Here is a 12,949-nt window from a genome sequence, read left to right as displayed (position 1 = left end):
AATATCTTGCTTGTGTGAGACTGCTGTGCTGATGATTTAGCAGTGAGGTGATAAAATACTGTAGCTTTATAAAAATCAGTAATTTGACTTCCTTCCTTAGTTCTGGTGGGTTAAAAATTCTAGTTAAAGCTGGATGATTTAAATAGTCAGTAGAATGGCAGCTTGACAAGGGCTGCAGAGTTGCAGTTTGTTTTTTTTTCACTGACAACACTGCCCTCTGCAGATGGTGATTTTAAAGGCCATGTTGTGTTGCATGTAGATGTACTGCTGCAATTTCCCATTAGGATTAATACAGCAGTCAATCTATCTATGATTAGACTTTTTGAAGGCAGTCTGAATAAAGATCAGTCATTTCAGGCTTTATTAGCTTGTATAAAATGGAGAAAAAACACATTAGACATCATCTGTCTTGCTGCAGTACCTAACTGAATCAATACAGATTACATTGTACTTCACAAATATTTGTCATATGTTCATCTAAAGTTGGACAGACCAAAATCTCTACACAACCATAGATGTGATTTGTTGAACCCTGCTGAGGCAAAATCTGACTCAAAACCAGGTCTAAATCACATGAGCGATGACAAGGCACTAAGTTTCTTGATTTAATTTTTGCATTTAAATGTCATACTCTAATCTATTCCTCTTTTCATAGCTATGTGGATCACAAGCACACTGCTGTTATCCACATATTTATGAGTGATAGTAAGCCTATAACAATATACAACATCAAAGGGCCAGTCTTCAAACAGTACACCCATTATGGTGACATATGTGAGCAATTTATGTTTGATAAATGGCATTTAAAGATGAAAACAAATATAGTGGATTAAAAAAAGAGGCTCTGTCCTCCATTCTCACTCTGACTGCAGCTGATAAGGCTCCTACAGCACATATGACGGCTGAATACTACACCTCTGAAAAAAAAAAAGTAAATTTAAAGTGCAGGCTTTCTGTATATGTTATGCAATCCTCAGGAATGTCACGCGTGGTGTTGCAGTAAAATGTCATAACTAAGGCATGACCAGCCCATGACATCTCCAGTACTGTAGGCTGTTTAGCAGTTGGGATGGTGTGTGTGTGTGTGATTGCGGGCATTGTTCATTGCTCCTGCGATCCAGGACGAATTCAAGTCATCCCCTTACAGCACCGCTGAATAACTGGGCATTGTTGTCGATACAATAAGTCAGTTTCAGCCTTTAACAATACGTTTTTACATGATTTCATCATCATGCGTACAGTGGAGGTTAACGCCCCTTTGTTGACTTTTTTTCAGCTATACTGGAAGATGATTGGTCCATCTCAGTGACGCGCCGTCTAGTATATATTAGACAACTTCCTCGTGGTTTCCTCCCCCTCAACCCCGGCTGTTAGTGCTGTGTGAGTGCGTGTGTGCTCCTGAGCTCGCTCGGCACACATTCTATAAAAAAATAAAAATACAAAAAAAATTCAAAATATAAAAAAGCCAAAAAATCATTTTTTTTCTTTCTTTTTGTAACAAGTCGGTGAAGCTGGAGTAGACATTCGCGGACTGGACGGTAACGTACAAGAAGGGGCTGCCTAACGTTAACTCGAACGACAAATTTTCAGTCGACGTGTTACTGGTTCAGAAGAGAGGCCAAGTAACGTTAGATTTGCTTATAATCGTTGTGTGTCATATTTGAATGACAGTTTTAACCCCATTAGAAGTTGACATTGTGTCATTTTAAAATATTCATCTTTGAAATTTTACCCGAAAACACAGCAACTGACAAGCCAACGGTTGCTAACGTTTACCATCAGCATTCTTCCCCGAACTGACGTGACGTTAGTGAACGTTTGGAAACTGTCGCTGAAAACTTTTTCCGTTAAGCAAATCCAGCTTCGTCCGAGTATTTTGCTAGTCTCCACATCCAACGAAAATGAACCCCAGTGCTCCCAGTTACCCCATGGCCTCCCTGTACGTTGGGGATCTGCATCAAGATGTGACCGAGGCCATGCTGTACGAGAAATTCAGCCCTGCCGGAGCTATCCTGTCAATCCGGGTCTGTAGGGACATGATCACCCGGCGTTCCCTTGGATACGCCTATGTCAACTTCCAACAGCCAGCGGACGGTAAGTAGTTTTATTAAAATATCGAAATTAATGTGTGTTTCAAATGTCAATCGGTGACAAGTGAGAGCTAGCCTCTCTTCACTACACGTGACTGCGGCCGACATGTTGTTGGTAGGGTCTCCTCATGTGAACCACCCAGCAGTGGCGTAGCAGAAAAGCAGCACGACCAGCCCAGCCCAGCCCACCCCACCCCAGTAATGTAGCATAGGACTGCTAGCTGCCAACTGAATACTCAGTGCCTTTTTTTTTTTTTTTATCTCTGTTATGTCAGGACAACACCCCAACTGTCCAGCCTAAAGTGCTGACACAGTTTGATTAAATCTTCCTGCATACTTGCCATATTTGTCATATTTGTTATGGAGTGAATGTTTATCTTTATCAACTGAAAAAGTAATACATTGTTACCTAAAAATGTTAAAATATGTTAGTCCTGAGTACCCTAGTACCCTTATAACTACCATCCACAAAACATTGTCTGCAGTCCATTGATAAGAGCACAGATCTGCATTTGCCCTGTGGTGTTCTTGGGTGTGTTCCTGTGTTGTTACTGTGATATATATTTTGTTGAGCTTTTTGCACTAGTAACCTGTTAATATGCCAACCATCAGGGGTGTGTCATATAGATAAAATATAATAATACTATTCAGTCACTACCATTAGGTAAACTTTCTAAAATTTCTACTGGTCTGAGTTGGCAAGCTACCAGAGATTGCTAATGCAGTTGCGCTGACATACTTGTGACCAGGAGGGCTCGGTTTGAAACTGTAGACGACGGGAAGTACATTAATGCCGCAACTCCTATTGCCCAGCTGCGCTTGAGCAAGGGACTAAAAGAAAGTTGACACCTTGAGTACTATCAGATGCAAATATGTATAACAACCATGACAGCACAGACTGTGGACCATCTTTTTATTTTGCAATGACCAGGGGAGAAACTTGTAGTTCCAGTTTTCTGATATTATTCACTTTCCCAGCAGCCCTTAAGCTCAAGTCTTATCGACCGTCCTTTAACATGTGCTGTAATATTCAGCAACTGAATAAATGTATATGTACTAAATAACTGTAACCCCTGTCCCTGTGTTCCTCCTCACAGCCGAGCGAGCATTGGACACAATGAACTTTGACGTGATCAAGGGGCGGCCTGTACGCATCATGTGGTCGCAGCGTGATCCGTCACTGAGAAAGAGCGGCGTGGGAAACATCTTCATTAAGAATCTTGACAAGTCCATTGACAACAAGGCTCTATATGACACCTTCTCTGCTTTTGGCAACATCCTGTCATGCAAGGTAAAAGACCTGTGGGCATCTCTGCCTTGCTCTATCTAACCTGAAGCAGGGGGATTGTCAACTGTCATTGCAGCAGTTTAGCATTGTGTTGGCATAATTTGCATGTGTTTACTTTGTTAATGCCCTTGTGTCGTTTGCAGTATAAAGACTTGAAAGACCTGCTCACCAATTGTCATTTCAGTCGTCCAGCAGGTGATACCGGAATACTCGGTTTTCACCCTAGGTATAATCAATAATGGATTATAGTTTGGTTCTGTAGATGCAGAAATAGACTGTAGATGGTGTAAGCATGTTGGAATGCACAAAGAAGTAAAGTGAGTAAAGGTTATGGGGAGTGCGGTCTGTACTACATATGAGGAACCAAACTATGAATTTGTAGACTAATATAAAGTTCACTAACCTTACACTGAGTGACTCTGCAAAAGAAATATATTCCTGGGCATCAATGAGCAGAAATTGGAGCCAGATTTTTTAAACAGCACAGTCCCATTACAAGATATGAAAAAGTCACAGGAAGCCAGTTTCACTTTGTAAAAAATGGTCAGAGATATTTCAGGTGTGACTCAACAAACATTTCAGGTTTAATATACTATTACTGCATGTGTGTGTGGCTTAAAAGCAGCATGTGTCTTCTTTCTCTAAGGTGGTTTGTGACGAGAATGGCTCTAAAGGCTACGGCTTTGTGCATTTTGAGACTCAGGAGGCAGCCGAACGAGCCATTGAGAAAATGAATGGCATGCTGCTCAATGACCGTAAAGTGTAAGTGGTGTATACTAATGTCTGAAAGTACTCTTTGTTGAATTAATATTCTGCCGGATCTGATTGACGTTTGTAGGTTTCATAATGATGCTTGAACACTTTGAGTAATTTCTTTGAAAAGATGCCTGAATAAATAGATTTGTGCATAACCCATTTATTCTGAGTGCTGTAATGTAACTATTCACAATTGGATTTAAAGTTGTGATGAACATAACATTTATAATTACTATAATTTGTGTTTTAATGTGTATTTAATTTATCTAAACTTCTATTTCAATGCAGATTCGTGGGTCGCTTCAAATCTCGCAAGGAACGTGAGGCTGAGCTGGGTGCCCGAGCCAAGGAGTTCACAAATGTCTACATAAAAAACTTTGGTGAAGACATGGATGATGAGAAGCTGAGGGAACTCTTTAGCAAATATGGTCAGTCAGGTATTTCATATTATTATCATTATTATTATCATTATTATTATCATCATTATTATTATTATTATAACAACAGCTTTTTCAAATGAGTTGATCTGCTTCTGTACATGCAGTAAAACATAATGGAGCAAAATATAATTATTAAGGTTATATAGATCTCTCTTGCCTAGGAAATGCCATGAGTATCCGAGTCATGACAGATGACAACGGAAAGTCTCGAGGCTTTGGGTTCGTCAGCTTTGAGAGGCACGAGGATGCCCAGAAAGTAAGAGATGAACCAGCAATTTTCTGACCACCTGGAAATGTCTGCCATTTCTGGCCACAAAGTTGACTTGTTTTTTTTGGTTTCTACAGGCGGTGGATGAGATGAATGGGAAGGAGTTGAATGGCAAGCTGATCTACGTTGGCCGCGCCCAGAAGAAGGTGGAGCGACAGACAGAGCTCAAGCGCAAGTTTGAGCAAATGAAACAAGATCGTATGACTCGCTACCAGGTACATTGAATTTATTTATTTTTAGCACAAATTGACAAAACTAAAACCAAAACAATACGGCATAGTACAACAGTGAAATACTACTTGATCTTGACTGTTTTACAATCTTGTGCTAGTCTTCAGATGTAAAATGATTTTACAGTAAATTGATGATTTATGAAATGATCATTAACAAGCAATTTTCTCTGAAGTTTTCACATTTTCCTTTCAATTATAGTTTGAAGATCCTTGTAGTGAAATATTTGTAGTTTGGCCACCCTTTCCATACAATTCCTAATCACCCTCATAGTCTTGTGTATCGTCTGGTCAAGCACTTTAAAAGACTGCAGCTTTGTCAAATTCAGTGCTTCCTCTTTAGTAGGATGCACTGGCCAAAATGGCTGCAACAGTGACTCTGTAGTTCATGGGCCCCACATTTCTTCACCATAGACTCTGGGGATAAATATGTACTACAGACAAAAATATTTATTAAAATATAAAATTGCATCATTCTCGGTTAATATGGAGTATTTTCTAAAAAAGGACTGTCTTTTTATTTTCAGGGTGTCAACTTGTACGTGAAGAACCTTGATGATGGAATTGATGATGAACGTCTCAGAAAGGAGTTCTCGCCATTTGGCACCATAACTAGTGCCAAGGTAAGACCTCAGCTGTTTACTTATTTAATCAATAATTGAGAGGGAATGCTTTAAGTTACCATCACTGAAACTCTTTAGCTGTATAGTTACTGTTTAGTATAGTGCAAACTAGTAGAAATACTTCATCATGTAGAATTAATTTCATTGGACTCTCCTCTCAGGTCATGATGGAAGGTGGGCGCAGCAAAGGCTTTGGCTTCGTTTGCTTTTCATCCCCAGAGGAGGCCACCAAAGCTGTGACTGAAATGAATGGACGCATTGTAGCCACCAAGCCATTGTACGTGGCCCTGGCCCAGCGCAAAGAGGAGCGTCAAGCCCACTTGACCAACCAGTACATGCAGCGCATGGCCAGTGTGCGTGCAGTGCCAAACCCAGTCATCAATCCCTACCAGCCAGCTCCACCCTCGGGTTACTTCATGGCAGCCATTCCTCAGGCCCAGAACCGTGCTGCTTACTACCCAGCTGCTGGCCAGATGGCCCAGCTGCGGCCCAGCCCACGCTGGACCACCCAGGGTGTCCGGCCACAACGTGAGTATTCTTCTGTCACTGTGTAGATTACATTTGCTATAATTTTAAAAGCAGTTTAAGACACATTGTAACAAAAACAGTTGGTCATTTGCCTGTACTTATACATGATGCTTATATGTTTTTGTGTGTTCATAGACTTCCAGAACATGCCAGGTGCCATGCGTCCCTCAGCACCACGCCCTCAGACCTTCAGTACCATGCGGCCTGCCTCCCAGGTGCCTCGCATGATGTCCACCCAGCGTGTCGGTCAGTTACGTTTGCTCAGTCTACAGTCTGTCTAATTACACTGCAAATACAGTTCAACTATATGGCTGCTGCTTGTATATTTTGCGTTGATGTTTCTGTCTGCCTGTTGGCAATTCTTGCAGCAGCACAGAGCATGGGGCCCCGACCAGCCAACGCAGCTGCTGCAGCAGCCACTCCAGTGCGTGGAGTCCCTCAGTACAAGTATGCTGCAGGAGTCCGCAATCCCCAGCAGCACATGACTGCTCAGCCACAAGTCACCATGCAGCAGGTAGAAATCCAAGTTTCTTTGTTAATCATACATCCTCACCTATTCTGCCCTCTGCAAAAAAGTCAGGTTAGATTGGATTCTTTGTTTGACTTTTAATTCCCTGCGTCCTCAGCCTGCAGTCCATGTTCAGGGACAGGAGCCTCTGACTGCATCCATGCTGGCCGCAGCTCCACCACAGGAACAGAAGCAGATGCTGGGTAAGATTCAGCACATACCATGTTAGCTTGACATAGCATCTCTTAAGTCAGAACATGCTACTTCTATCCCCAACTAAGAAACCATGCCCCCTCTATAACTTATATTGTATATAACATATGTATGTACACAGTATTGTCTCACTAACATGGGACAGGTGGCACTTGATTTATCCACCAAAGACTGCATTTTAGCTACATTTTAGCATTTGGCACTTGGCAAGTGTTAATTACATCATGTCTTAAATCCTCTGTATCTGTCACTTCTGTAGGTGAGCGTCTGTTTCCACTGATCCAGAACATGCATCCCAGCCTGGCAGGGAAGATCACTGGCATGCTGCTTGAGATCGACAACTCAGAGCTGCTCCACATGCTGGAGTCTCCAGAGTCTCTCCGCTCAAAGGTCAGTACTTAAATGTTGACATCTTCCCTCAGTTGATTCTTGGTAGAGTTCACAAGGACTTAATAATAATAATAATAATAATAGAACAGGGAATTTGGAGACTTTCTGGTCTTTATATAAATGTCAACCAGCAACACTGGAAGAGTCTTGGGAAATCTTGTGAATACAAAGCATATGAAGTTTGGTGAAAGTATCTTATAGTTAACTTGATGTTTGTAGGTGGATGAGGCGGTGGCTGTGCTTCAGGCCCACCAGGCCAAGGAGGCCGCTCAGAAGACTGTGACCAATTCAGCTGGTGTCCCAAGTGTCTGAACCCAAGGTACGACGAGAGCTGCTTTAACAATGAGAGGACAGTGTTGTCAAGAGGTTATGGCTCCTCATGATGACATTGCCACATACTGGTTGTGTATTTAACACTGAGTTGTAAACTGATACTGTGGTAATTCATATCATATCTTTGTTTTGGTTTTCACAGGAATGGGGAACCTTGAGACTAGCTTCACCGATGAGGGGGAAAAAAAAAATTTAACAGTGAAAAAGTTAAAAATACACAAAACAGAGTAAAAAGAAGTCAAATAATATATTAAAAAAAACAATGGAAACGAGTCTCCAGCCAGGCTTATAATGAACAGGAACACCAGGCCTGGTTTGCTGAGTTAAAAAGAAAATACACAAAAAAAGAGAAAAAGTTAAGTTAAAATAAAAAATGATCGATGAGGGGTTTTAGAGGAGAATTCTGTGACAAAATAAGATTGAAAGCATTCCTTTCTGCCATTTTATCCCTTTTAAATGTTTGAGTGTTTGGGCTGTAGAAGCCTGTTATTGTGAAATTTCCCTTGACCTTTGCTTGCTTGAATAAAAATGATAAAATAATCAGTTTGTGTCTGGTTGGCTGTTAGAGAAATGACTGATTCATCACTTAAGTGTGAGCCTGTTCCAATTTCCTCATACCATTTTGATTGTGGTAAGAGTGATAAACCCAAATGTTCTTCAGTTTTGTGCTGGTCAAATCAAAATAATTCAGACTCACTCCAAATGATAAAAAGATTAAATCTCACCCATCACATACACACACAGATGAAATTAGAGCAATACCATAAAATTGTGTTTCAAGTTTTTATTTGTGCTTTGGGACAGAGATAATAAATACCAATGTTAACAAGCATTGAAACACATGTTAGGCTGCTGTACCTATGCCTGCACTTTCAGGCCAGCCATAAATCGAATTAGCTCCATTAACTCAGTCCACAACAGAGAAGATGGTGGTGTGGTGGCACATTTGCATCTTTTGGATATTGGTTTAGTTGTCAATGGGCTGGGCGTTCTCGGTCATCCTCTGGATAAGGGCCTCCATCTGCTTCTGGAAGTTATCGACCATGGGCTGGATCTGGGCCTGCATGTTGACAGCCAGGGGTTTGATCTGCTCCTCCACGCTGGCAGCAGCGGTCCTCAACTGATCCTGGAGCTGAGAGGCCAGGGGCTCCAGCTGGGTCTTCTTGTCCTCCAGGAAGGTCCTGTGGAGTAAAACATGGTTTACCACAATATACAAAAATCTGAAATGCACCTGTTGGACCTGCATTTTACAGTGCAGTCTGTTCGTATCAAGGGGCTCTGTGCCTCAAGGAATAGCCCCAAACGCTGAGATGAATTTCAGTACTTCCTTTGCTTTTTCACATTTCTTAACAATACTTAAAAAATAAAATAAAAAAACTAAACTTAAAGCGTTCACTATCAGTTCAGTGCAAAATACTGCAATAATTGAATTTCTTTTTACTGTATTGATTTTAATTTGGGTGTGGAGAAGTCAGAAATCGTGACTCATGATTATTTTGAGGCATTTGCCAGTGGTACAAGAAGTATTCAATAAGTTACCAAAGTAATACAAGATTATAACAATACTCAATTACAAGAAAAAGTCCTGAATTCATGTGTTTACCTAAGTAAAAGCAGAGATTTATAAGCAACAAGATGTACATTGAGTATGAAAAGTGATTACTCATTATGGAGACTGGCATCTGTCAGTGTTATAATAATATGTTCAGAGAATTATTTATTTGTTAATTTGATCTATCATAAAGAATTATATGTTTAGAAATATTAAGTTGCACAAAATAGAAACTCGACTAAAGTACAAATAGATTATAATAGAATATTACTAGAGTAAAAGTACTTTCTACCACTGGCATTTAATAATGGACAAGGTCCAGTGTGATGAGCAGCAAGAAGATTGAATCGTGCTGACTGTGGGTCATGACCATGACCATGACCTCAAGTGTGAAGGTTGTGGTATCGAGGCTTCACGGTACTCACTGAGCCTGGTTTGTCAGGTCCTGGTTGCGGATAATCTCAGTCAGCTCCAAAGTCATCTTGTTCTTCAGTTCCTCCAAGTACTGACCGAGCTTTTCAAGATCGCTAACATCTTGGGCAAAGCTTCCTGTGGGTTTCCAAAGGCAAACAAGTCGGTGAGTTAGAGGCCTTTAATAAACAAAACACTTGTATTTGGAGAACTTAAAGTAACTGTGTGATGGTCGTACCCTGTGCCAGGGCAAGCAGGACAACGGCTGCAATGAGGGAGAATTTCATGGCTGCTGACTGGAGAAGACCTACAGACACAAACATTTTTCAGTTATTGCTCTGCATGGTCAAGGATAATATAACCTGATGTTAACATGCTGATGTTACTGTCCTGTCTTCATTTGTGATTGACTGCAGTGTAACCATATGTGTGTTGACTGAAAGAACCATTATTTTTTTCCATTAAGTTTAAGTTCATCTTATATTTTTGGGACAACGGTGTAGGGCTGAATTCATAATTAAACTACCCTATTATTTCCTTTTTCAAAACCAAAACAACAATCTCTGGATCTGGTTTAAAACGTGTGTAATATGGTTGTTTTTCAGTAACTGGTTTTGAGAAGGCCTCCTGTTGCGCAATCCGATGACTCACTGATAAAAGCTGTCACGTTTTCTAGGAATCACAGCCGTTCTTTTTGGTCATATGGAAATAAGATAAATATTATTTTGTTACTGAGTGTTTGTTCTAGCCCCACTCATTAACTTGTAAACCTTATCTAGCTTATCACAGTAATCCTGTCAGCAGCTCCAGATGAGTGTGAGCTCAGTGAACCTTGAGAATTTATCACGGATAAGGTCAAGAATGAACCTCTGTATGACTGAAAGACGGGGAATACAAACATAAATATAGAGAAATACAAATCATAACAACTTTAGTAAACAATTCAGTCCTAAACTTTCAATCATTGAGATTGAAGGGGATTACAGAATGAAATTAAAAAGGTAAATATTTTATTATTAATCTAAGGTCCCATTAAATGAAAAATGTGTCCTAAGTTGCCACAAAATGTTAAAATAAAACATAAAACTCCTTCAACATACTTTGGAATAGTAATGTAAACTACAGCGCACTACGACTACATCTGTATTGCTGTTTTTGAGCCTCATAAGAGCCTCTGAGGCAGAGATATGAGACACAACTAAGAAAAACACATTGTTGTTCTCAGATTTTAAGTAAAGACGTTACACTCAGATGATATGGTTAAAACTGGATTTGCGATAATTATACTATAACTTTATGTAAAAGACTTAAAATATCTCAATAAATCTCAAACTGACAAAGGGAAACATTTCGCTTTCAAACTGACATTTCAGTATTAAGTTTTGTAAATCCTGGTAGTTTTACAGAGGAAGACGAATTTGCGATTTGTGTCTCAATGTGTCAAATGCAGTTTAAGAAAAGGAGGCAGAAGAAGACTCACCTGTACTGCAGGAGAATTGGGACCGGATGGTGCTTTTCTGTGGGACTCTCACTCCTCTTATAGTTCAGCTGTGTGATGCAGCCCTGTCATAATGTGAATCTGATTGGACAAGATGATAAAACGGGACATTATTGGATGTTTGTGCTAGTTAGGGAATCACAGTCATGACCCTTGCTGCTCACTCTGCCAGCTGGGCAAACGAAAACCAAAGTCCAACAGTCCCTCTGCTGACTGTCCAACATCCAACATGACAGTGAATCTTATCATATTGATTAAATAAAACACTTAATCACCAGTAAAAGCGTCACCGTTATGACAGTGTTTGATATTGCTACATCAGTTTCAACTGATACAATAACAGATAAGATAACTGACAGTGTCTTGTTTTATTTTCTATTTTGTTGTTGTTCTAGGTCTGTTTGGCCATCTTTTTGGACTTTATATCATAAAGTATTTAATTAATTAATTTTGTTTTTCAGTTGAAAAGCATGTCATCATTTTGTTTTCAGTATCCCTGATGTTGCTGGTGCTTTTATGATGTATAGCACATTGTAATTTTTGTTTAGAAAAGTGCTAAGTTTGTTATAGAATCTTAATATAGGTCATGTTGTTCTTCTGTTTTCAGTCATTTACCTTTTAAAGAAGTGATGAGTCATGCTTTCCATTTTTGTAATTTTTGTGGTATTTTTATAGCACTGATCAGATCTGATTGTTGGATTCGATTAAATAAAAATTTAAAAAAAAAAATGTTTTATGTGATCTATGATCGGCACTCACTGATCATCATTACGACTTAACAGCACGAAAACATGAAAAAAATCATTATGTTCTCAGAAAAAATATTATTATTATTATCATTATTATTATTATTATTATTAAATGTGTCATAAGACTTATACTAGATTTTTGTTTCATTATGAATATCCATCTCAGCCCTAACACATAAGTACATAAAGAACAGAGATTAAAGTTTAGAGTAAATAAAAAAGCTTCTCTTTTGAGTTGTAAGGTTTCGATGTCTTAAATTAATGGACAGACGTTGGCACAGAATTGACAGGATTACAGAACAAAAAATCTAAACATTAAAATCTGAATAAAAAAATCAAGTTGAATAAATTGATTTTTAAAAAATGCCTCATTAAGCTGTCCTTTGGGGAGCAGTCTCATGAATCAGCCATGGCCATTCAGCCATGTGGATGTAAACCTTCTACCTTTGGTTGCTACGAGTCTATCTTTATGGTTGTCGTAAAGGAATTAATTTTCAACCGCACTCCACCCCAGTCACTAATAAACAATTTGATACAGAGGAAAAAAAACATCTTTGGATAAGAATATTTTAGCAGAGAACATAAACAACACACGCCGTTTAATGAAATGTGAATGACAATCCTATGAGTCTCTGTTCATCTAGTGGGAAAGCCCTGCACTGGAGTTTTAAAAGTCAGATTTTGACTGTAAAGCTTTGATTAAAACCAGATGTGGGATTGTTTTCAACCAGAGATTATTCCCTCAGTCCACAGTCTGTTTGCCACTAGCCTGGTGGAAACGACTTAGGTTGTTTACATCCCTCAAAGCCATCCTCTTAAACTGAGGGGTATAAAATATTCTAGACATCTTTGCTGTGGTATGCAAGGCGTGTATGGGTGACACAGACTTTAATACTACACAAAAGTGTTGAAGTAGGTACAAAGGCAAACTGTGCAAGATCAGAGAAATGTAAACTAGGAGATGTGTGTAGTTTACTCTAAAAAGGATAAAGAAAAATAAGCCCTGACTCTGTCTCGTTTCAAAGGTTTTACACGTCTACTTCTTTGACCTTCTGATACTCAGACAGTAAAG

General features: G+C 39.5%; 2 protein-coding genes and 1 non-coding gene across 7 annotated transcripts; 2 read left to right on the top strand and 1 right to left on the bottom strand.

The window, feature by feature from the left end:
- Positions 1–1,347: 1,347 nt before the first annotated feature.
- On the top strand, positions 1,348–8,207 carry LOC130183392 (polyadenylate-binding protein 1). Of its 5 annotated transcripts, none has more exons than XM_056398739.1 (14): positions 1,348–2,094; positions 3,188–3,381; positions 4,025–4,140; positions 4,423–4,562; positions 4,736–4,830; positions 4,920–5,057; positions 5,600–5,695; positions 5,857–6,223; positions 6,359–6,469; positions 6,592–6,737; positions 6,850–6,934; positions 7,204–7,334; positions 7,554–7,653; positions 7,810–8,207. In XM_056398739.1, exons 1-13 carry the CDS (start codon positions 1,902–1,904, stop codon positions 7,644–7,646), a joined length of 1,905 nt encoding a protein of 634 aa, XP_056254714.1. In that variant the 5' UTR covers positions 1,348–1,901; the 3' UTR covers positions 7,647–7,653; positions 7,810–8,207. The 5 variants fall into 5 exon arrangements, with proteins under 5 accessions (XP_056254714.1, XP_056254712.1, XP_056254713.1 ...); XM_056398737.1 differs by having other exon boundaries at positions 4,721–4,830; XM_056398738.1 differs by having other exon boundaries at positions 4,423–4,571.
- Positions 5,382–5,518, top strand: LOC130184430 (small nucleolar RNA SNORA5). Its single transcript, XR_008829997.1, has one exon. It is a non-coding gene; the product is annotated as a small nucleolar RNA SNORA5 (small nucleolar RNA).
- A 229-nt stretch (positions 8,208–8,436) lies between the features above and the next one.
- Positions 8,437–11,195, bottom strand: LOC130183394 (type-4 ice-structuring protein LS-12-like). The gene is made up of 4 exons (XM_056398742.1): positions 11,111–11,195; positions 9,869–9,937; positions 9,645–9,768; positions 8,437–8,848 (listed from the first exon to the last, which is right to left on the bottom strand). Exons 2-4 carry the CDS (start codon positions 9,915–9,917, stop codon positions 8,635–8,637), a joined length of 387 nt encoding a protein of 128 aa, XP_056254717.1. The 5' UTR covers positions 9,918–9,937; positions 11,111–11,195; the 3' UTR covers positions 8,437–8,634.
- Between the last annotated feature and the right edge of the window lie 1,754 nt (positions 11,196–12,949).

Source organism: Seriola aureovittata, chromosome 16 (assembly GCF_021018895.1).
Source record: "Seriola aureovittata isolate HTS-2021-v1 ecotype China chromosome 16, ASM2101889v1, whole genome shotgun sequence".
Taxonomy (NCBI): domain Eukaryota; kingdom Metazoa; phylum Chordata; class Actinopteri; order Carangiformes; family Carangidae; genus Seriola; species Seriola aureovittata.
The sequence above is the reverse complement of the archived record's forward strand: the minus strand, read 5'-3'. Positions and strand labels throughout refer to the sequence as shown.